General features: G+C 40.1%; 1 protein-coding gene across 3 annotated transcripts in view; it reads left to right on the top strand.

Moving 5' to 3' along the window:
* The window catches only part of WDHD1 (WD repeat and HMG-box DNA binding protein 1), a 57,167-nt gene that overhangs the window by 11,858 nt on the left and 21,630 nt on the right, over window positions 1-23,679 (top strand). For 2 of the 3 annotated variants that reach the window (XM_030562951.1, XM_030562950.1), the window contains exons 5-17: window positions 3,154-3,265; window positions 3,853-3,903; window positions 4,849-4,944; window positions 7,562-7,654; window positions 8,611-8,717; window positions 13,505-13,646; window positions 13,830-14,025; window positions 14,222-14,406; window positions 15,409-15,593; window positions 17,165-17,406; window positions 18,289-18,426; window positions 20,043-20,199; window positions 22,060-22,174. In XM_030562951.1, coding sequence (XP_030418811.1) covers window positions 3,154-3,265; window positions 3,853-3,903; window positions 4,849-4,944; window positions 7,562-7,654; window positions 8,611-8,717; window positions 13,505-13,646; window positions 13,830-14,025; window positions 14,222-14,406; window positions 15,409-15,593; window positions 17,165-17,406; window positions 18,289-18,426; window positions 20,043-20,199; window positions 22,060-22,174 — 1,819 coding nt within the window. The remainder of the gene's footprint in view (window positions 1-3,153; window positions 3,266-3,852; window positions 3,904-4,848; window positions 4,945-7,561; window positions 7,655-8,610; window positions 8,718-13,504; window positions 13,647-13,829; window positions 14,026-14,221; window positions 14,407-15,408; window positions 15,594-17,164; window positions 17,407-18,288; window positions 18,427-20,042; window positions 20,200-22,059; window positions 22,175-23,679) is intronic. The other variant, XM_030562952.1, reaches the window with a different exon arrangement.

Genomic DNA, 23,679 nt, shown 5'->3' with positions numbered 1-23,679 from the left:
ATGGAGCTCATTTCAGGATCAGGGCTTTAGTTACTAACTTTGTATTAAGAAGTATTGTTGACAGTTTAAGGACCCACTACTGCAAATGCTAATGCGCATGCATAATGGTCACAAGTCTCTCAATTATTACTTTAAGTCTAGAACTTGTGAGTTGACAGTACATTCCACTTAAATGCAGAACATATGGATAGAGCCTTGCAAATCCACGATATCTGCTTTATATCCTTGGACTATTTCTGCGGATACCAGCGTGGATGCGGATACAAATTTTGTATCCGTGCAGGGTTCTGACAGTAAGAGCGGGTGGGAAGCTGTGAGGAATTATGGTGTGGATCCTCCACCTACCCTGGTTGGGAGGCCTGGGAGCAGGAACAGGGTTCAGGGGCTGATCAGGCTCCGTGCCCAGGGCAGGTGGAGGGTCTGCCACAGCTCCCTATAGCTGTGCTCCCGGCTCTTACTGTGGCCAGGCTGCAGCTCCGAGCCGCCTCCCTGGCCGGAGCTGGATTGGGAAGACAACGCTGGCAGTTGTAGGGAGCTTGGGTCCCTCCACCTTCCCTGGGTGGGGGGCAGGGACAGGAGTTGGGGGCTGATTGGGCCCCCCACCCAAAGCAAGCAGAGGGTCCCCTGCAGCTCGGCATAGCTGCCTGCCCGGCTCTTATCGTGGCTGGGCTGCAGCTCTGAGCTGTCCCCCTCCCTGGCCGGAGCCGGGTTAGGGAGAGCTGCACTGGCAGTTGTGGGGAGCTTGGGTCCTTCTACCTGCCCTGAGTTGGGGGGGGGCTGCTCAGGCCCCCTACCCAGGGCAGGTGGAGGGTCTGCTGCGGCTCCGCACAGCTGCCTGTGCATCTCTTCCCGACCGGGCTCTGGAGGAGGGCGGTTCCCCTCAAAGCCTTAGTTTGCCCCTGGTGTAGAGCCCTGGAAATCTGTGGATATCTGCAAATATCCACAGATAATTTTTGTGGCTCGCAGATCAGATGTGGATACCTTTGTTTAAAAGGTAAATTTCGTCAACTGTTCTGTTTTTAAAGTTGCAGGGCATGTTACAGAGATACTAAAATAGTAGTAATATGGATATGAATGAATACAATTTATATGCTTCTTACTATGGCTATTTTTTGTGTTAGACTGAAATATTCAGGGCATTTGCACTCCAGTGGGGTGTGATCTGAAGAGCTCTGTAACGTTGTGCTCTAACTGCCCTGTGTATGCCTTGCTAGAGTGCTCTAAATGGTACCTAGTTTGCAATAACAAGGACTACTTTGTCCTCGTTAATGCAAACTAGGTACCTTTTAGAGTGCCAGCAAGGTCTGTGCTGGGCAGCTAGAGTTCAACACCAGGGGTGACCAGCCTGAGCCTGAGAAGGAGCCAGTATTTACTAATGCACACCTCTACCTCGATATAACGCTGTCCTCGGGAGCCAAAAAATATTACCGCATTATAGGTGAACACTTTATATCGAACTTGATTTCATCCTCCAGAGCACGCAGCCCCGCCCCCTCCTCCCCATGGAGCGCTGCTTTACCGCGCTATATCCAAATTCATGTTAAATCAGGTGGCGTTATATTGGGGTAGAAGTGTACATTGCCAAAGAGCCACAGTAATACATCAGCAGCCCTCCATCAGCTCCTCTACCCCGCTCCCAGTGCCTCCCTCCCACCCACCAGCAGCCCTAAGGATCAGTGCCTCCCCCTCCTTCCCCCCACCTCCCAATCAGCTGTTTCCTGGCATGCTGGAGGCTCTGGGAGGAAGAGGGAGGAGCAGGGGCACTGCAGGCTCAGGGTAGGGGGCAGGAAGGGGTGGGGAGGGGCAGGGCCTGTGGTAGAGCCCCGGGGTTGAACAGTGAGGCTTCCCCTCCCCCCCAGTACATTGGGAAGTTGGCACCTGTAGCTCCTGCCCCAGAGTCAGTGCTATACGAGGAACCACTTATTAACGTATGAAGAGCCACATGTGGCTCCAGAGCCACAGGGTGGCCACCCATGCCTTAGAGCACTCCGCAGATCACACTCCTTAAAGTGCTTTGCCATACAGTGTAGACAAGCCCTTGGTATCTTGCAAAAACTGTGGCTGTGATCCTGAAAAGAGTTGTGATTATGCTTGGGACTGCAGGGTTGAGGCCCAGGGTTAGATTTATTTAATGGTTTTGTAGATTGCAACACTCTTGTGGTATTAAGATATTTGTAGGGAAGTGCATTATAATCCTGATTTTAAGTAGTTCATATGTCAACCATAAAAATGTATTCCACACTGAATTAGAGACTCAGATGTTTCTAACTAGTGTTCTATTTTTTCATACATCAGAAACATCAGTTTAAGTACTTTTAAATTTTACATTAATTTTTAAGTTTGGGTGAAGATGCTATTGTGGGGCCTAGTATGGCTTAAAAGTTGATAGTATTCTTAATTATGGACTAGATTGAGTCATAATACTGAAAAAATCCAATTATTTGAAAATTAGCTAATGCATTCTTTCTATGAAATATTTTAAAGTTTCATAATGATTTTTAGCAAACAAGCTTAATCTACATACGTAGCAGCTATTTAACAAGATAAGTCAATCAGTTATGGTCATAAAATATAAATATCTGCTTTTCAAGAGCCAAAATACAGATTTAGGTGATATTAGTCTAAAATTACATAATAATATAGTTATTAATATGGGTGGGTGGGTATGATTATGAAACATACACCTCTACCCCGATGTAACGCTACCCGATATAACACAAATTCGGATATAACTCGGTAAAGTAGCGCTCGGGGGTGGGGGCAGGGCTGCGCACTCTGGTGGATCAGAGCAAGTTCGACGTAACGCTGTTTCACCTATAACATGGTAAGATTTTTTTGGCTCCTGAGGACAGCATTATATTGGGGTAGAGGTTTATATGATTTCTTATTAAAGCATTCCATTTCCTCTTCAATTCAGGGGAAAAGTTATTCTATTCTGATATTGATGGCCTGCTCCTGCTCCCGTTGAAGTAAATGGCAAGACTTCTATTTTCACGTAGATTCTACAGTGATAAGTGTGATTTTAAAAAAGTATTCTATCCCTCAAAGATCAATAAGATAGAACTTTAATTTACTTCAATCAAAGCAGAATAAGGGCCTGCCAGTCAGTATTAAACTAATCTGGTTAATTAAGTACATTTCTCTCATCTGCAGTGATTTTATGGTCAAAGTTGTGGAGGTGACAGATAGCAGCCAACAGAAAACATTCCGAGGACATGATGCCCCTGTCCTAAGTCTGTCTTTTGATCCCCAAGACGTTTTTCTGGTAAAACATTTTCCTGTCACTTTCTACTTTGTAATACTTTTTGCTACAGCAGTTCATATTTTATGTTTCTTATGGGATCTTAAATCATAAAATGGTCCACAGGCACAGAGGACATTGTTTTTATTTAATTTGTCTACCGCGTATGGCCCATCAAAAGGATCGTGTGAATATCAAACTGTCTCCAATAACCTTAGCTGTACTTTCCTACACGTACATTCTCAGTGTGAAATTTTTGTATTGTCCTTATTGCTGAGAGAAGTTGATCTGCTAACATAATTTAAAACAAAATGTTGATTTAAAAAAAAATTACATCTAATTTTAAGTATTTCATTGTGAAGAATTTGTAAATACAGAAGCTTTGAAATGAACAAGGGTTTCTTATATTTTCAAACAAGATAATTTATATTTTATTTAATATCAAAAATATAAATCATATAAAATGTATTGTGAGTTTGTTTAAAGGCTGTTCATATAGTATGTGTCTATTGCTGGCTGTACACCTCTTAAACTTCTAATTGTAGCGTGACTTTTGTTACTTTTACTGCAAATTGTTGGGTACATTTTAAAAACTACTCTTTCTTATACAGACATCAGCAAGCTGTGATGGGTCTGTCAGAGTATGGAAAATCTCAGATCAGGTAAAATGCTAATCTATTGGAGTTAAACCTTAGATTCTACTGTGTGTATTTTACAAAAGAATGATCTTAACTAAAAGAATGTGTTTTGTCTTTTGATGTGTCAGAATTGGTGTATTAGCAATAAATGCAAAAGATAAATATATTAAAAATCCTAATTCAGATGAAATCTCATTTGCAGGTTTAATGCTAACAAAAGCTCATAATAATGTAGTTCTCCAGAGTTAGGGCCCAGTCCTGCAGAGTTGTGTCTAGAATTACTTTCGCTTAAGTCCCGTTGACTCTACAGAAGGACTCCAAATGGGAGTAATTATGCATGGGCTGATTGCAGGATTGAGTAGTATCCTTGTGACTTGCTAGTTTTTAAGACAAATACACACCTAAATTGTCAGACCTAGCATTAGAATCTGTGATTGTGGATGCCTTTTGTATAGCAATGCTGGCACTGTAACTTTTCATATGCAGTTTTGAGATCATAGCTGTGATTTGCATTTTAATGTATAAGCAGTAATATGGAGCACAACAATACAACCCTTTTTGTATTGCTTTGGTCAAATCCTGCCTTGACACACACCCTGTCCAGCCCTATTAAAATCACTGTGGTTTTACAAAGTATTAATCGAGTAGAATAACCAATCTGATTTGTACCACATTTAATTAAAAATGAAAGGTTTGCGCTTGGTCTGAGACATTATGCTATATTTTATAATAAGCTATATTTTTATAAAAATATTTTCACTAAGTTATAAAACCTAGGCATGGTTTTTTATAATAATAATAGGACAGACTTACTGTCATATTTGGGTGAGAGATTACTTCACTTCCACAATTCTAGTATAATTACCTCTTTTCCCCACACTCCACTTTTAAGACTTTCTTTTTTATAATACAGAAGGATTTTTGCAATTGCAATATAGAGAACCTAGTTCCTAAATATTCTGTTTTCAGACATGCGTGACAAGCTGGCCACTGCTGCAGAAGTGTAACGATGTTATAAATGCTAAATCAATATGTAGGCTTGCCTGGCAGCCTAAAAGTGGGAAGGTAAGTGACACATTGTTTTGCTGTCTGTAGTAGTCCTCTCTCTGCGAGTACTTGGCACATTGATTGTTAACAACAGAATTTAAGCCAGGCCAATCCATATCCCAACACCAAAAAATAAGAAAAGTGTTTTTGATGAAATTATTAAAAAAACAAACAAACAACCCCCCCCTGGAAATGGATACTTGGTAAAGTACTGTATAGTCAGTGCCAAAGTGAGGCTGGCAATACTCCAGCTGTCAGCCTGATACAATATGCTATATTCAGGTTATGCTGAACAGGAAAGAACCCTGTTGGTAGGGAAATAACTTATTTGCTCACTACTAGGTATCAAAGTGGTTCAGTCGTTCTTTCATGTAAGTAAACTTTATAGTGAGAATAATTTCTATTGTATAAATAAACAAGACTTTTAAATAATAAGTTACTATATTTTCAACAGAAGAAAAAAATTGTTTTTAGTGTGAATGACAAAGTGCTGATTGTTACATTACAAATAAAATGTATATATAATGTGAAACTTACCCTGCCATGCACACAGCCATAGTACAGTAACTCCTTACTTAACGTCCTCCCAGTTAACGTTGTTTCGAAGTTATATCACTGCTCCATTAGGGAACATACTCGTTTAAAGTTGTGCAATAACGTTGTTTGACTTTAAAAGGGAGCACTGCACAAGTTCCTCTTTTCTGCCTCCTTCCCCTCCCTTCCTTTCTCCCTCCCTCCTAGTGCCTCCCCCGCCTCCAAACAGCTGTTTGGCGGCACTTAGGACTTTCTGGGAGGGAGAGAGCAAGCGAGCAGGAAAGCTGCCCTCCGCACGTGCAGGCAAGGCCACCCGGAACGCAGGGGCTTTAGAGACTGCAGGGCCCTGGGCTAAGGGAGCCCCTGGTCCCTGGCCTGCAGCTCTAAACCCCTTTTTGGAATACGGCCCTGTGAGCACGGGCCGGAGGACTCAGGAGGAGCAGGGGAAGCCACACAGCCAGCAGCTGCAGAGAAGCGGCACTTTCCCCTCAAAGCTGGCTGGAGAGAAGCCGCGCTTTGAAGGGGAAAGCGCCACTTCTTTCCAGCTGCTCACTGCATAGTTGCTTCTGCTCCTCCTCAGTCCTCCGGCCTGTGGAAGAGCAGGGGCAGCCGGCGGCCGGAAAGAAGCGGCACTTTCCCCTGCAAAGCCGGCCAGAGAGAAGCGGCGCTTTGAAGGGGAAAGCAGTGCTTCTCTCTGGCTGCTGGCTGCACGGCTGCCCCTGCTCCTCCTGAGCTCCCAGAATCGTGGCCATGGAGGCGGTGCTGCGCTGCTCAGAGCCACCTGCACATCCCCTGACCAAACAGGAGCTGCTTCAGGTATGTGCTCTGCACCTCCTGCCTGCCCCAGTCCTGAGCCTCCTCCCGCACCCCACCTTGAGCGCCCTCCCACACCCTAACTCTCTCCCCGACCCTGCACCCACAGTCTTGAGCCCCAGGGGTAAGCTGGGGCACCTCCCCACCACCATACAGTGCAGTATTGTACATTATATAATATCTTTTGTTTGCCCCACAAAAAATTTCCTTGGAACATAACCCTCTGCATTTACATTAAATCTTATGGGAAAATTGGATTTGTTTAACATCGTTTCACTTAAAGTTGCATTTTTCATGAACATAACTACAACGTTAAGTGAGGAGTTACTGTAAAGGGGCTTTGGACAGGGAGCTAAGTGAAAAACCCCTCTTCCAGCTTATGATCTGAAAAAATGGTTGCAACTTCTACACCCCATGTGGGTTTCCCATCCACTGGATCTGTGTAAGTGTATTTCCATTGTCCCCTCACAAACCTTGTCTGAATAATCCATTTCAGGCCGTCTTGTATGTGGAGTCTCTTACCCATGTCCACTAGCACCGATACCAGAAGGCTTAAGTGGTGCAGAAGACCATGTGTCACCCTTTTGTGCCTGCTTGAATGTCACTTACAGTCTATTAGATGGCATGTTGCTTTACCAGTATACAATTTGAATACAGTTCTAAAACAGTAACAATTTTGATTGGCAGAACAATCTATATTGCATTCATATTTTGAAATTTAAACAAATGTATTATTTTTCTTATTTAGACATAATGTAAGAAGTACTTTGACCTGCAGTGGTCTATGGGTTGACTGGCAATAACTGTTCTTTTCCTTGTTTTTTTGTACTCTTTCAATTAGGTGAAATTATCTTGTTTAGGAATCAAATATTCAAAGATGTATATATTTACAAATTTTGCTAGCTGTTCCAAAGGTCAGAATTTCTGTAATTTTCAGGGGCAGCTGTCAGCCTCTTCATCCTTCTGCCAGAAATAAATGCAGATTAAAATACAAACTGCTTCGCTCAAATATGCTTACTTATGGTTTCTTGAAATTTCCAATATAATTCACAATGTTTTGTCTGTCTTTATTAATCAACAATGTTGAGATGCTAATTAAAAGATACTGTGTTGGATTGGCTGTTGTGGCAGTTACAACTATAATATCCCTTCTGAATAAAGAAACTACACTGCTTGTTGGCTGCTGTAATTAGCCTTATTTGAATGGGAAGGGAAATGTGACATAAAAATAAACTGTTTAAAATTTTTTTATTTGTCCTAAATTAACACACTTTTTTTTCCTGAATAGTTACTAGCAGTTCCAGTTGAGAAAGTTGTTAAACTGTACAGAAGAGAAACTTGGGATAATCAATTTGATCTTTCAGATAATTTCATTACTCAGGTACGTGCCCTATATCATAGGTTTTCAACCTTTTTGTCACAGGGTGAAACACATCCTCTTAGAAACAGTCTCATGGACAATTAACCCTCCAGGTCAGTTTCCCGCTTATTTGCAATCTTGTGGAATCTACAGCAGTAGTTTAAATAGAAAAGTAATATTAGGAAAGTATCTAAAGTGTTTTGAAGTATACTTGGATGCAATGTGGTAGAAAATCAAGAGGAGAGAGAGAGCACCATGTAACCAGCCAGATCTCTGTGGGCCTGAGTTTGGGAGCATCAGTTCCAGACATTTGTTCCAAATAGATTTCATACAAAGAGAACTGTTAGAAATATTTCTTTGCTTGCTTGAATAGTAGAGATTTCATTATTCTACTCTATATTTTGATGAATTGAAATCTGCCTACATAGTAGGGAAATAGCAACTTTGCTCTCCCTCGTCTTATAACATCACGTCTTCGGAGATTGCTGGGTAGAAGAATGCTAGTTCACCTACATGGTAATTTAGATATATGTGTACCTAGGCCTTCAAGAGTCTTGGTACAGTACATGTGTAAATCACTGGGCATATTGTCAGTGGAACAGATCTTAATAGTCTTTCAAATATTAAAATATAAAAGTCTTTTATGCGTACATAACTCCACCTAAAATGGTTACTTTTTGCAGTTGCAGAGTGCATTTTGCTCCTGTCCACGTGTTGCAGGACATTTGAAAAACTCAGACTTTCTTGCATTTCTCTACAGCGTGCAATGACTAAAAATAAGTACTCTGAATGAAAAAGAGTAAAAGATGTGCTAATTTTTAGAGTGGCTCTTATACGAAGGTAGCAAAAAATCCTCCCACAGACAGCTGGATACAGTTTGCTAAAAGTTCTTAATCTTTTTCATAGATGTCTATTTTACTATACAGGACCGAGAACGTTGTCAGCACTCAATTAATAATAATGTCTACTTTCACTAGACTCTGAGTATTGTGATCTGGTCTCCCTGCGGACAGTATGTGGCAGCTGGAAGTGTCAATGGTTGTATAGCAGTTTGGAACGTGGACACTCAGGAGTGCATGGAGAGGTATTCATTGCTTTCCATACAATATATAAATGTTTATCTGTTGTTTTCACAAAGGGGAGCTTTTTTTCTTATCCCTTATTTTTAGACTTTGTCCATGTAAATAGATAAATAATTTGCTTATAGAAAGCTCTTAAAAAGATATATATTTAGATTTACAAAAAATTCCACTTTGTCTTGCACTCAAGGGAGCTCAGGGGCTGCTTGAGATACTTTTCCTTTTCCCCTCACCAGGAGCAACTTCCCAGAAAGAGGGAGGGGAGTAGGCAAAGCCAAGGCGTCATCATCACACACGAACACATAATGTGCACCATGCTTTCCTCTCAGGGTAACCAAGGAGCTCTGGGAGGTACTCTCACTCCTGGCGATTCTTCTGGGGCAAGGACCCAAGTATGGGTTTATGACTAAATACCACTATCTAGCCCTCAGTGGATAAGGTGATGCATTTTATTATTCACCTTCATCCTTTGGTTAATTTATAAAGAGTAGTGTTGTGACAGGCTGTGAGGGGAATATAGCTTTGAGCCTTCCGAAAGGGCAAGAACAATGGCTCTTGTGATGCATCTTTTCAAGAATGAGATACTTTAATCAGGGAGTCAACCACTCTATTTCCCCACCTCCTGATTTATCTTTTTCTCCTTTGCCCCAAAGGAGAAATGGCAGAACCCGATTGTGCTACTGTCTTGTTAGTAAAGTATCTCTGTTTCATAAGTATGATGAAATGAGGAGGAGGGAGGCTTTTTGCATGTGAAAAAGTCAATTAAGAAACATGATTATTACTTTTAAAATACATGTTAAGAGCACAGGAAGATGATATACTGATGATTCGTAGGAGGACACTTACATGAGAACAAAGGGAGAGAGGAGATTAATCCATTTGACATTAGAGGCAAAGGGCTAATTAGTCAAATATGATTTACGAGAGCAGCCATATGCTCTATTGTAACTGGACAATTCAGCAGGACATGTCTGCTGTGGAATTAACTTCTCTTTTTCCACCTATAGGGGGAAATTATCATTTCATGAATATAATTCTGATTTATTAATTGTTTTAAAACTCTAATTGATTTTCTTCATACAAAAGGAAGAACTTTTAGGTGCTATATTACGTATTTCAGCTAACTTCACTTCTGCTCATAGACTTTGATGCCAGAAGGGACCATCGTGATCATCTAGACCAGCGATACAGGCCCAACAAAGCTTCCTGTGTGACCCACCAGCTCACCCTAAAAATATGCTCCACTGCCTATCATTTGCCTATGATTTCCTTAGTAAGTAACAAGGAGTCCAGTGGCACCTTAAAGATTAACAGATTTATTTATCCAAGAAAGCTTATGCCCCAATAAATCTGTTAGTCTTTAAGGTGCCACCAGACTCCTTGTTGTTTTTGTGGATACAGACTAACACGGCTTCCCCCTGATACTTAGTAATTTACTTGCAATGCTTAATTTGTAATGAAGGAGGTGCTGGGGACTCAACCCCAGCAAGTCCTGGCACAAATTATGCGACTGGAGAGGGGCAGTTGCTGGCTAGGTGTCCAACTCTGAAGATAGCGCTGCCACCAGCAGCAGCACAGAGGTAAGGGTGGCCTGGTAGTGCCACTCTTCTGCGCTGCTGCTGACGACGGCGCTGCCTTAAGAGCTGGGCAGCCGGAGCTGGGCTGCTGCTGGCTGGGAGTCCAGAGGTGCCAGGGCTGAGCCCCAGCATGCCCTGGCACAAATTAAGCACTGCTTACTGGATCTTAAGTTCTCATGATAGCATTGGCTTTGATTGAGCTAGGATGCTGCTCATTTTTTCACTAATGATGGCAATGGAGCTAATAATTAATGCGAGTGGGAGTAAACATTGCAAAGTCGACAGCAAAAACCAAGCTTTTAACCCAAACTGGACAACTGATTTTCTTTTTATTATGCCACCTCGTTTAACCGCAAAACCTTTGCGTTTAATATGCCAAACCACTGTATCCATCTGTAAGGTCATCAGTGTGATGTGACACTTTGAATCAAAGCACATTAACTTCAACATGGCCTAGCTTCCTGGCAGTGTTGCAAGACGTGACAAAATTGAAAATCTGAAGTCTTCATATCACATTTCAACTGTCATTCTCACAACATCAGCGACTACGGGAAAAAGCAACAGCTGCTTCTATTTGGATAACGTTGGTACAAGCTAAAAAGAAAAAATCCTTTCTTGGGTGCCAACCTTGTGAAGAAATGCCATTGGAAATGCTGGAGGAGCTTTTTTCTAGAGATAGAAACAAAGATGACAATGTGAATCATGTGAAGCAAATTCCCCTGTCTGATTCCATGGCAGTGCAAAGATTGGAGGTAATTTACGAGGATTGTTTGTCAGCACTTCTTTCTGATTTAAAAAATGCCAAATACATGTCTCTTAAAGTGGACAGATCAAGCGATTTAAGTGACACTGCCCAGCTATCACTGTTTGTTAGATTTTATGATGGTAAAATATTCAAGGAAGAATTTTTGTTCTTAAAACCATTAGAATCCTACTCCACAGGAGAGATCATTTTTGAAAAGGTAAAAGGCTTTTTGGAAAAAAATGGTTTAGATCTGCAGAAAGTAAATTTGCTTGTTACAGATTGAGGTCCCTCCATGACAGGGAAAGAGAAGGGCTTTGCTTCACGTTTGGCAGCGATACACCCTTCATTAAATACTCTTCACTGCATCATTCACCAGACTGTCCTATGCCGTAAATTTTTTTTTTCCCCAAGTCCCCAGACAATGGGTATTGTGATGACATTAATGAACTACATACACTCAACTTCTAGCTTGAAACAGAGTCTTTTTAAAGCTTTTTTTACAAGACATTTCAGCTGAATACAGTGACCTGTTGCGGCGCAACAACATTCACTGGTTAAAGCATGTTAGAGAGGTTTTGAGCACTTCAAAAAGAAATAATCAAATTTCTTTCAAACCACAATACCAAGGCTTGCGAGTTCCTGGAATTTATAAACGATGTCTCCTCTATGTCACAGGTAGCTTTTCTGTACGATATTATTGGTCACCTGAATTACCTCAGCTTGCAGCTCCAAGGCCATGTGTGCAAGCAGTGTGGGGATCTGTTTGAAAAAGTGTGTGCCTTTCAGAGGAATCGTGAAATCTTTCAGACAGACTTAACGGGAAAGATGCTGCATTTTCCCACATTGCATGTTGTTGTTATTACAGATGAAACTTCAGTGAAAATGATCCAAGAATTCCTAAACAATCTGATTTGAGAATTTTAAAATTCCAAAGGATTTACTTTTACTTATTTGTCATCCGTTTGTTGTTTCTACTGATGGACCTTGCCCTTCTAAAGCAAAGAACATTTTTGATTTAATTGATGAAGGTGCCCTTCAATTAGAAATTGTAAGACTCCAGAGCTCAGATGTCTTGAAGGCAAAATTCAGAGAAGTGGGACTTGTGATTTCTGGGCTCAATATGCTGAGCAGTTTCAGAATAGCCAGAATCTAGCCATCTGTCTTTTAACAATGTTCGGATCAACATAACTCTGCAAATCTGGGTTTTCTACCATGAACATTATAAAAAAACAACACTGCATTTGCCTGACAGGTGAGCATCTTCAACAGTGTGTGTGCCTTGCCCTGACCTCCTGCAAAACACTCTTCATTCACAAAGCTTGCTAGAGATCATCAATGTCACTTCTCCCATTAGATATTATCTTTGTTTCTGGCAGTGTTGATTTATAAATTTTGTTAAAAGAAACACTAATACTTATGTTGCAGTTGGGGTCTTTATTTATTGACAGCTGAAGTTTTGTTTTGTGTTGTTAGCCTTCTGCACTAATGGCCCGCCTCTTGTCATAAAATTCTCAAATCGGCCCATGGGTAGATCTAATTGAGTATTACTGATCTAGACTGACTTCCTGCGCATCAGAAGCCACAGATCTGACCCTCTCCCCGTCCCCCACTCATGCAATAGGCCCATAACCTCTGGCTGACTTATTGAAGTCCTCAAATTTTGATTTTTAAAGACTTCAAGTTACAGAGAATCCACCATTTACTCTAGTTCAAACCAGCAAGTGACCCATGCTGCAGAGGAAGGCAAAACCCCCTGTGGATCTCTACCAGTCTGACCTGAAGGAATAATTCCTTCCCAATCCCAAATACAGAGATCAGTTAGACCCTGAGCATGTGAGCGATTCTCACCAGCCAGAAACATGGGAAAAAATTCTCTCCCCAGAACTCTCCCCATCTAAAGTCCCATTTGTGGCCCTTGGAGATATTTGCTAATAGCAATCGTGGATGTGCTGTATGCCATTGGAGGCAACCTCATCATACCATCTCCTCCATAAATTTATCAAGCTCAGTCTTGAAACAAGTTAGGTTTTTTTGCCCACACTACTCCCTTTGAAAGGCTGTTCCAGAATGCTGCTACTCTGATAGTTAGAAATCTGTGTCTAATTTCAAGCCTAATCTTGTTGATGGCCAGTTTATATCCATATGTTCTTGTGCCAACATTAGCCCTTTACTTAAATAACTCTTCTCCTTTCCTGTTGTTTATCCTACTAATGTATTTATAGAGAGCAACCATACCTTCCCTCAGCCTTTGTTTTTTTTAGCTAAACAAGCCAAGCTCCTTAAGTTTCCTGTCATAAGGCAGTTTCTCCATTTCTCTGATCATTGTAGTAGCCCTTCTCTACACCTCTTAATTTTGTTGTTGCTTCATTTATCTATATGTTTTATAGCACCAAGGAGCACTAGAACTTTGCGGAATACACTTATGAAGGTTCCTACCTTAAGAAGCTTTAAAACATTTTTTTGTTTTTAGGATGAAACATGAGAAAAGTTACACCATTTGTGGGCTGGCATGGCACCCCAAAGGTGGGCAAATAGCGTATACAGACACTGAAGGAAATCTGGGACTGCTTGAGAATGTTTGTAATAAAGATGGAAAGAAATCAAGTGGCAAGGTAATAAAAATATCACTTAACCCTCATCTGTATTGGTTAAGCAATCATGCTTATTTTGACTGAGCACATAAAAACTCAAAGCTCTAGCAGACTCAGCCCCAGTTTGGTTTGGTTATTAGCTAATCCAATTTGTGAATGCCAGGTTCAGAAAAATGCTTTTTGAGGACTGTTGTTTCACTTTAGGTCTCCAGTGCAGTGGCAAAGGACTACAATGATCTTTTTGATGAAGATGATGACTTTTTAAACATGGACCTGATTGAGCCACGGTCATCTCCAAAGGTCATATCTAATGAGGAGGAGGATGATGACGACCTCATGCTAGCTTCAAGCTATCCTAGACACCGAGGGGCAATAATAGAGGATGATGAGAACTCACTAGGTACAGAGTGAACTGGGTTCTGCAGCTCTTACAGAGTTTTTTCAGGATCTTATAATGTTTTATTGAGTCTTACCTACATTCTCTGTTCAAATATGGCCTCCGTTTTATCACACTACACAATTTTTAGTGTTTTCTTTAATTGTTTTCTATCTCATCTTCCATGGTAATTCTCTGATATTAAAGTTTTATCTTCTAGATACTGCACTGATGAAAGTTAATTCCAATCTTGAAAAAGATGATGACAATGACCAAGATGGTAGCATTCCAATTCTGCCAGTATCAACCACCCAAAGACCCTTCTATGACGGACCAGTGCCAACCCCCCAACAAAAGCCATTCCAGTCTGGTTCCACCCCTTCGCACCTCACGCATCGCTTCATGGTAAGTCTAATTTTATCTGTGGCTGCACTGATTGGTATGATAACTTCTTCAGTAATTACTGACACTACTCGTTTGACTTGTCTTAGGCTAAAATCAAATTTTTTATTGTTATCTTGGAAAGCTGTAAAATTTGACATAACTCTGAAGCTAAATAATAAAAGTAGCATTCTGTTAATACCCAGAACTCTTAATGGTATACTTTGCACTTAGCACCTTTTACCTGTAAATCTCAAAGTACTTCTAAAAAGATGGGTAAGCATTATATATATATCCCCATTTTACACATGGAGAAACTTGGCTGTAGAGAGGTTAAGTAACTTGCCCAAATCACACATGGGTTAGAAGTTCCGATTTTTATTCATTTTGATGTAGACACAATATTTAGTTTTAAGGGAAAATTAGAATATGACATTTTGTACCTGTGTTATTGCATTCTAGATAAAATACACTTTTAAATCGTTTATCTTCAACTGTGACTAAGATTAAGATTTTGTCACAGTTATTTTTAGTAAAAGTCACAAACAGGTTGCGGGCAATAAATCAAAAATTCACAGAAGCCTGCGACCTTTCCATGACTTTTACGAAAAATAACTGGGGCAGGGGAAAAGGCTGACTGCTGGGGGGGACTGACAGCCCAAGTCCCACTGTTGGGGGAGGTGGGGACTGACAGTTCTTGCTGCTATGCGGGGCCTGGGATGGGGAGGACAGTGCCAGCTCCAGCCCTGGCTGCTGACAGCTCCAGCTGCGGCTGCTGGGAGGCATGAGGAGGGGGGACAGCTCCAGCTCCAGCCATAGAGGGGAATGGGGGGACAGTTCTGGCCCCAGCAGCTGACAACCGCAGCCACTTTGGGTGGGTGGGTTTCTACAGATGAAAGCCAGTTATATTTTTATTTAGGAGCCATGAATTTGATTTGAAAAAAAACTTTCTAAGCTGTTCATAGGTGTGAATAATTTAACTAGCTTCTTTGGAATTGCTCATATTCTTCACCTTTTGTCTTACAGGTGTGGAACTCTATTGGTATTATTCGTTGTTATAATGATGAGCAAGACAACGCTATAGATGTGGAGTTTCATGATACCTCTATACATCATGCAACACACTTGCCAAATTCTCTGAATCACACAATGGCTGATCTCTCCAGTGAAGCTATCCTATTGGCATGTGAGAGCACAGAGGAACTTGCAAGGTAAACTGTAATACATCTGCATGGAACCTGTATTGTGGAATTAAAGTCAGCATGTTCAAAGAGCTCTTTGTAGTTATAACTTTTGGTTCTTGATCTTGATTTAAAAAAAAATAAAAAATTGGTGGTAGATTTTCACATCCTTCCACTATGTAGATTTAAGGAGTATCCTAATACTTTATGTAGTGCAGGTAGTTTTTTCTTTGTTTCTTGTTGTCTAAAGTTCTTCTGTCTTTCCAAGTGTATATTGGAAGATTTTAATGCATTGATGTCTCAAGAGAAACTGTACATACTGATGACAGAATTTCAATCCCCTCAAGTCAATAATGCATGATAAGGCACTGTTGGCCAGGTTGTTACTTCTCTCTGCAGTAGTAGGAGTGATGATAGAAAGCTATTGTGTCGGAGCATTGGTGTGGAGATGCATTTTAGCTGCAGGGACACACTGACAGAATGACTTAAGTTGTGCACTGTATAGTGCTTCTTAGAACCTGCAGATGAAACGTGCAGTACATGCTTTCCAACAGCAGCTGAGCATGCTAGAATGTTCTCCCTTACACTTAAGGAGTAATAGCAATAACATTCTGCCTGATTCTTAAGTGAGTGTTTTAGGGAGACAAGAATCTTCCACCCATTTCCTCATCCAGTTCGTCCATGTACAACTAGCCAAAACGTAGCTCTTAATTTATCAAATGTGATCAGCATCTCCTAGTTAAAGCAGCTCTGAAAAACCTGTAAGTTTTTCAAAGCTTTTTCAAAAGTGTGTCAAGCACTTGGGATACTGTGTCAAACACTTCGGAGTCTGCCTTTTTTGCCTTCTGATGTTTTTAAATGTAACTGGACTCTAAAGTAGCTGTATTTTTAAATTTGCCATATGAAAGATGCTGCACTTGGAATTCCACTTTTAAATGACAGTCAGGATATAATGAGCAGTAATGAATAATGGACACAGGGATCAAACCCTAAACATGTAGCCCTATCCCTGGGTTGATCTTACTTACCTTTGACAGATATCTGTGGGAGTTGTCTTTTTTATTTTTTTTATATCCTTGCAGCACTGAATAGAAATATTCATGCAAATAAACTCTCATGAAATTGCAATTTTTAAAGCAATTTGCTTATGTCTATCTTGTAAAGCTTAAATTTTAAAAACTAAAAGTTTTAATTAAAAAACAGAATTTGTGCAGGAAAATGTGGCAAGATTTGTAGGACCTGATTTTCAGGCGTGGTTAGCACCCTCAGTTCCCATTAATTTTAATTGGAGTTGGAGTTGCTCAGCACATCTGAAGATCCCATCCATAGACTCCAATCAGATTCCTCATCATGCTTTTGAAGAATCTGAATTTCTGAAGCTGCAAATTGAATCGGATGATCAGTCACTGAGCAATAGGATTACAAATGGTAATCTGCAAGTATCATACCATTTCACTTGTCTGATAGTTGTAAATTGTAGGTAATCCCCAGTCTCAGAAAACAATAAAACTTTACAGAGCACAGGTAAGTGGATGGTGTATTTTAAGTCATGCTGTCTATTTCAGCTTTAAATGTTTTCCTTTTATTCCTCTCATTTTTAGCAAGCTTCATTGCATTCATTTTAGCTCTTGGGATTCCAACAAAGAATGGACAGTAGATATGCCAAAGGATGAAGATATTGAAGCTGTTTGTCTGGGTCAGGGCTGGGCTGCTTGTGCCACTAGTGCCATGCTAACTCGTGTGTTTACAATTGGTGGAGTTCAGAAAGAGATCTTCAGTTTCCCTGGTCCAGTGGTGTCAATGGCGGGACATGGAGAGCAGCTTCTCGTTATTTATCACAGAGGTACTCTTCTTTCTCTCGTACTTTTTTTTTTGGTTTGTTTTAAATCCCTACCATCTCTTGTTAGTGGTTTCAAGTATTGGTTTATTGTGCATGGTCACCAGTTCTTCTTTTCCTCACTCTGTGCTTCCTCTCTCCTCCTCCAGCAGTTACTCCTTTTATTGCTGCAAACCCACAAATATCATTAAACAAATAAACAAATAAAGCCTACATATTCAAACTCGAGTGCCTTAAATTAGGCACCTAAAAATAAGTAACCTAATTTTGAAAGGTGCTAAGGATGCACAGCTCCCATTGACTTCAGTAGGAGTTGTAGGTACTCAACACTTGTGAAAATCAGCAAAAAAAATTGTTGCTTGAAATTTTAGGCACTCAAGTTTGCAAATGTTGGCCTCATTGCATATTTATACACATCTATCACTTAAAATACCTTGAATTCTGAAGAAGAATATGCCATAAACATTTAATTGCTAGGCAGGAACAAATGAAATGTTTTGATAATTGGCTAAGTTTGGGGGAGAGGATTGTAACTGTAAGATAGCCATGATCCCACTTGGATTTCAGATACACAGGAGCAAATTGCCCCTGTAGTTTGTCAAAACAAATATTACGCATGTGCTTGTAAGAGTTGTAGCTGATCTTATTAGATACACAGACCATGTACCCACATATCTGAGATCAGAATTGGGCTCTCAGTTATTTGACCTAGGAGTTCAGGCATAGACCTGAAATAGAATTACTCAGGTAAGTGTTCAATTAAAAACTTATATTTAACATGAGCTCAGAAATAGGAAGATGCATTTTACCATCACATTCTGTCTAATCAAGTCTAAAATTATATTGTTATGCAACACAGTTATTGAGTCGACCTTCTTTTCTTACTAGGTACTGGCTTTGATGGGGACCAGTGCCTTGGAGTACAGCTGATAGAGTTAGGCAAAAAGAAGAGACAGGTTTTACATGGAGACCCACTTCCTCTTACAAGGAAATCCTACCTGATGTGGGTCGGATTTTCAGCAGAAGGTAAGATGATGCAGCTATATGATGAGAGTTCCAGTGAGCAATCTTGGCTCTCTTTTAGATGGAGAATTTTACAGAAGCATTCACCTAATTTTTTAAAAAATTAGATGTTCCTGTAACTCCAATTTGTTTTGAACATCTCGTGACCATCGATCCATCCATCTTCCTCTGATATAAATGTAGTAATTGGAAATCTTAGTGCATTTACAATTTTTAAAAAAATACATTAAAATGTTACCAAAAAACCTTGAGCCAATCAGATTCCCTCCTGCCGCCCCCCAAAAAAGCTACATCTCTGCCATTCTACTGAAATAGAAAAAACTTGAGATTTGTCCCAAATATCTGCTTATGGAAAAGCCTGTGAGAAAAATAGTTAAACCCTACAGCATTCTATGAAGGTCAACAAAGTCTCCTCTGTCAGATCAATGTGTGGAGTGAGTTCTGGAACTGAGGGCGCATAGCTGGGAACACTATGCCACCAACCACTCCCCTTTTAATTGTGAGAGCTTTTAAGTCAGTTCTTCAACTGACCTCAACTGCTGTGGTATAGCATGAGGAGAAGTGTTCTTTGCAATAGTCAGGAACAAAATTATAAAGTTATTTTATAGGTTGCAGCCAACACCTTGACTTGCACCTGGACACAAATTAGAAACAAGAGCACACTGTGGACTACAGGTGTCATTCTCCCAGTGAGAAGCACCACTAAATATTCAGGAATTGCATTCTGCACTAGCTGAAATGTGAGTAGTCTTCAATGATAGCTTTGTGTGCAATAATGATTGCAGCTTGAGGTGACAAAGAGACCGGATAACTGGGCAGCTCTGCATCCAAAAAGAGAGGTTCCAGTTTGCTAGCTATACATAGATGAGAAGAACCCTTCTTGGCTACTAATGCTACTGAGTGCTAAAAAATACTGGGGTTCTAGCAGAATCCCTGGCTTACACACATTACTGACTAAATGCAGATAAACACCCTCTAGTCCAAGGACAGGTATCAGCCCTAACATCTTCTGAATATTTTTTGTGCCAACCAGTATTACCTCTTTCTTCTGTGGATTAAGTCTCCACCATCTAACCTTCATTCAGGCCCCAATTTTGGCTGGATAGTGAGAAAGCAGCGAGACTGCACCATTTGAATCAAATATAGATGATGTTTACAGCTGCTAAGTAGTTGAATTTGAGAACTAGCTGCTTGGGAGTTTCAGGATAAATTACAAATACTGCTGTGCCTCTGGCTGAAGAGAGAAACCTTCTTTCTGTTAAACTTCTAACTTCTGAGACTTATAGTAGGAAAAAGTGCTTATTCTTAACGTTGGAGTTTTTCCTAAAGTAGCTTATTTTCTGTCAAATTCTTCAAATCTGTCAGGAATTTCAATCTCTTACATATCTCCATGTTTAAATGTCAGTTTGAATAATCTGGCCAGCAGGTGGTGCAGCTTCCTAAACAAACGGTAGCTTCTCCCAAACAGTTTGTACTTTTTGGCTGGAGGATATTACTTAATATTTGGGCATCCTAACCATGTACTGCTGCCTAGCAGCATCTGCCCATAAATCCTTAGTCATATTGCGGCCTTAGATTGTGTTGGCTGCCAGAACAATGCTTGTGTTTGTTACAAATAGGTACCCCATGTTATGTGGATTCTAAGGGAATTGTGAAGATGTTGAACAGAGGACTTGGGAACACTTGGATTCCAGTATGTGACACAAGAGAATACTGCAAAGGAAAATCTGATCATTATTGGGTAATTGGCATCCATGAAAACCCCCAGCAGCTGAGGTGGGATATTGCAAAGAGAGTTACGTATGCGTTTGTCTTGGTCATGGTATACGTTACTTTTCCCCTTTATAATAATAGAAACTGTAAAGAAACTTTAACTAACATGATTTTTAAAGGGTAAATAGCTAATAAATATGCTCAGAAAGTGATCCAATTATATACGTAAATTTTAAAATAGACATTTAATTACTAAATTGACCTTGAATAAAATTATCAGTAACAATTTGAATTAGAAATTTCTAATGTGTGGCTAACAGGCATCTTACATTTTATCGTGAATTACAAACCTTATTAAAGTTACAATTTTCTAAAGCAAATAAGTTTGTAAGCTTTCTTCTGACTATGGGGTTCCTAAAACTGCATCATAAGCTCCCAATTCCATTTGGTCCAGTCCTACATTGCCTTTTTACACCTTGATTACTTTGTATACCTTTCCCCCTTGTATTCCCTGGCATGTTTCTTTTCCTCTCCCCCTCACCTCCCTCCCCCCCGGGTTGAAACTTTGAGCGGCTGAAACTGGGAGCAGACCTGTGGGGAGCCTCAAGCCCCAGTGCCCTCTGTGAAGCTGAAACAGGGAGAGGAGCTGTGGGGCTGAAGTTCCGAGCCCCAGCACTCCAGGTCTCAAGCCCTGAGCCCTGGTGCTCCCGCAGGGCATTCCTGAGGTGTCCATAACCTGAGGTTCTCCCTTAATTCAAAATGGAGCTTTTTACACTCCTCCTGTAGTGTTTTATTAAGTGAAAGTGTTTTGTGTCACTGGCAGACTTCAATTCACTGTCCACTTCCTCTTCCAGATCTTTAAATAACCCTGGTCTCCAGGAAACTTATTAAAATGTGTATCAAACTGGTGGGATGACTGAGTCAGAGTCATCATGAGTTTTTTCCTCCTGTTCCTCTAAAGAAAAAAGATGCTCCTCTTTGAATTACAAAGAACGTTTTTTCAAAGCCACCACAACTGCTAAAGATAAAATAGGGGAGGGTCATTGTTTGGTGTTTCATTTATCAAACCTTATGCAGTAATTGACACACGTAACCAGACCAGTAATGCTTCCTCTTTTTTTATGCAGTGTTTGAAACAACATCACTTAAGGAGAAATTTTGTTAATGCTGCAGTGATGCAGCTGTATAGATCAGCTTTCCCAAACTGACATTTTACTTAGCTGAACCCTGCAAGAGTGTACTAGCTTAAATGCCACTGTAGTGCTACAGTAACGTTAGAATCACTTTATTCAGAACTGTATGTGTGATCCAACATGCTACAGGACTGTCGAGAGAGAGATGGAGAGAGAGTGTGAGTGTGTGTGTGTGTATATATATATATATACACACACATATATATACATACATATATATATATACACACACACACACACACACACACACACACACCTTTCCATCACACACTTCATTCCTCAGCCAAAAATAAAACAAACAATAAGGAAGTTAGCTCAAATTTTGCAATTATCTTCAGTTTTTCTGTGGCCCATGTTTCAGATAAATTAGAATGTATAGTTTCTAGAATATACTAAATCGTGTGTTCGAAATTTGTTATTGTTTGCTGTATTTAAAGTATCTAAAGTGAACAAGAGAATGGAATAGGGTACTCTGGTGTAGCTGACATTGTGGAGCATATGTTCTGGTCATCTTATGAGCTTTTATTTGTTTCACCAGTTGTACATATGTAAAAATATATTTAATCCCATCACTACAATATTGATTTAACAGTTAGGATGAACAATTTTTGTAAATAACAAACCCTGTTAAAATATCTTGTTCCTTCTACATTCTTGGGAGACTTGACTTGCAATTAGGCTTTTCTGTAGATTTTGAGTGGTTTGTATGTGTTTTGTTTTCCTTGGACAGGTGCATTCCTTGTAAAGGAGCTCGGTTCCCTCCTACACTTCCACGTCCTGCTGTAGCAATTTTATCCTTTAAACTTCCTTACTGTCAAATTACAACAGAAAAAGGACAGATGGAGGTATGTAGACTTTACCAACAAATTGAGATGAAATTATCTTAAGTGTTCCTAATGAACAGGGGTCCACATTATTAAAACCCTCACTGCAAAGAGGCAAACTATTGAATACATGACAGCATTGAATTAGTGTTCTGCTCCTAGGTCAAGGTTGAGGAACATCGGTAGGATAGTATAGGGAAGCTTCCACTTCTGAAGTCAATATGTACATAAATAGGGGTCTTTAGTCACCAGGCTGTCAATCTGGCATCTTTCACTAAATTTATTGCAAAATATCTAACCCATGTAAACAATTTGGGAACCATACTACAAAGATGCAGCGTAGAGTCTGTGGAAGAGATCTAGGCATGGAGTTTGTTCAGGTGTGGTAGTTCATGCAAGTTTTTTGTTGTTGAAATAATTGTATGTACCAAGGAGAATAAATATAGAACAAAGTTGATAGAATCAATGTAAGATTACTCATTAAGAAATGCTATCTCCCTTTGATCATCAAAATCTAATCTGTCTGCTTTTCAAAAGTGATTAACATTTTTTGGCTGCCTTAGTGTTTTGGGCCCAACTTGAAACCCATTATAGGTGTCTATTTTCAGGCAGTGCTGCGCACCCAACTTTTGAAAATCAGTTTCCTCTAAAGTATTTCACTAAGCACCCAAAATTTAGTCATTCTGAAAATTTTGGTCTTCAGGTTTAATTTGTCTCTTAAAATAGAGACTAGTTGAAAAAAGATGCAAATGCAGAATATTCTTCGGTATCTCTGCAAAAGATCTGTACTTTGCTTCAAATTCTGCTTTGATTTAAACCTCATTTCAGTTGGGGTGTGCATGGTATAAATGGTGCACTGAGTTTTAATCTCCATCTCAGAGGCAATTTCGTATGTTTTGAAGTCTGTGCTCACTGATCTATGTATACAGAAGAAGCTTCAGCAAAAACTACCATATTCTTTTGTAAAGCGTTCAATGGTTTTCCTCCATTTTTCAACAGTACTGACTGAATCTGTGTCTCATTGTCCTTGCTAAGCAGTGAAAGAAGGATGTCCTGAACTGTTAATTTGGCTGGAGGGAGCTTGTATTTTAGTTAGTGTCTACACACTATAGGACTGAATGGTTCCCAGTTGATCCAGTGTGCATGGACTAGCTTAAACACAAATGGTTCTGTTTATGCACACTAGCCCTGTTTGTTTGTGTTGCAAACCACTGCAGTTTTGGCCAGTGTCCATGCTAGTGCTGTTTTATACCATTTCACTTACAATGCCTTCTGGTGTTCTATCCTACAATTTCTGTTACAGCTCCCAGAAGCAGTGGATTCTGGAGATTTTGAAAGGCTGCCAATGCACTGTAGAACAGTAGTAGTAGGAATGTTTGAACTGTTTTATTCTGAATGGTTTAGATTGTCCACTCTAGCACTAAACTGGTGAAGGCTCAGATAGTTCAGATTAGACCAGCTGTGAACAAGTATAATACAAATGGCATTTGTTGTGCATGTAAGCTGTTTGGAGCTAAGGTTGCCAA

Source organism: Gopherus evgoodei, chromosome 4 (assembly GCF_007399415.2).
Source record: "Gopherus evgoodei ecotype Sinaloan lineage chromosome 4, rGopEvg1_v1.p, whole genome shotgun sequence".
Taxonomy (NCBI): Eukaryota; Metazoa; Chordata; order Testudines; family Testudinidae; genus Gopherus; species Gopherus evgoodei.
The sequence above is the reverse complement of the archived record's forward strand: the minus strand, read 5'-3'. Positions and strand labels throughout refer to the sequence as shown.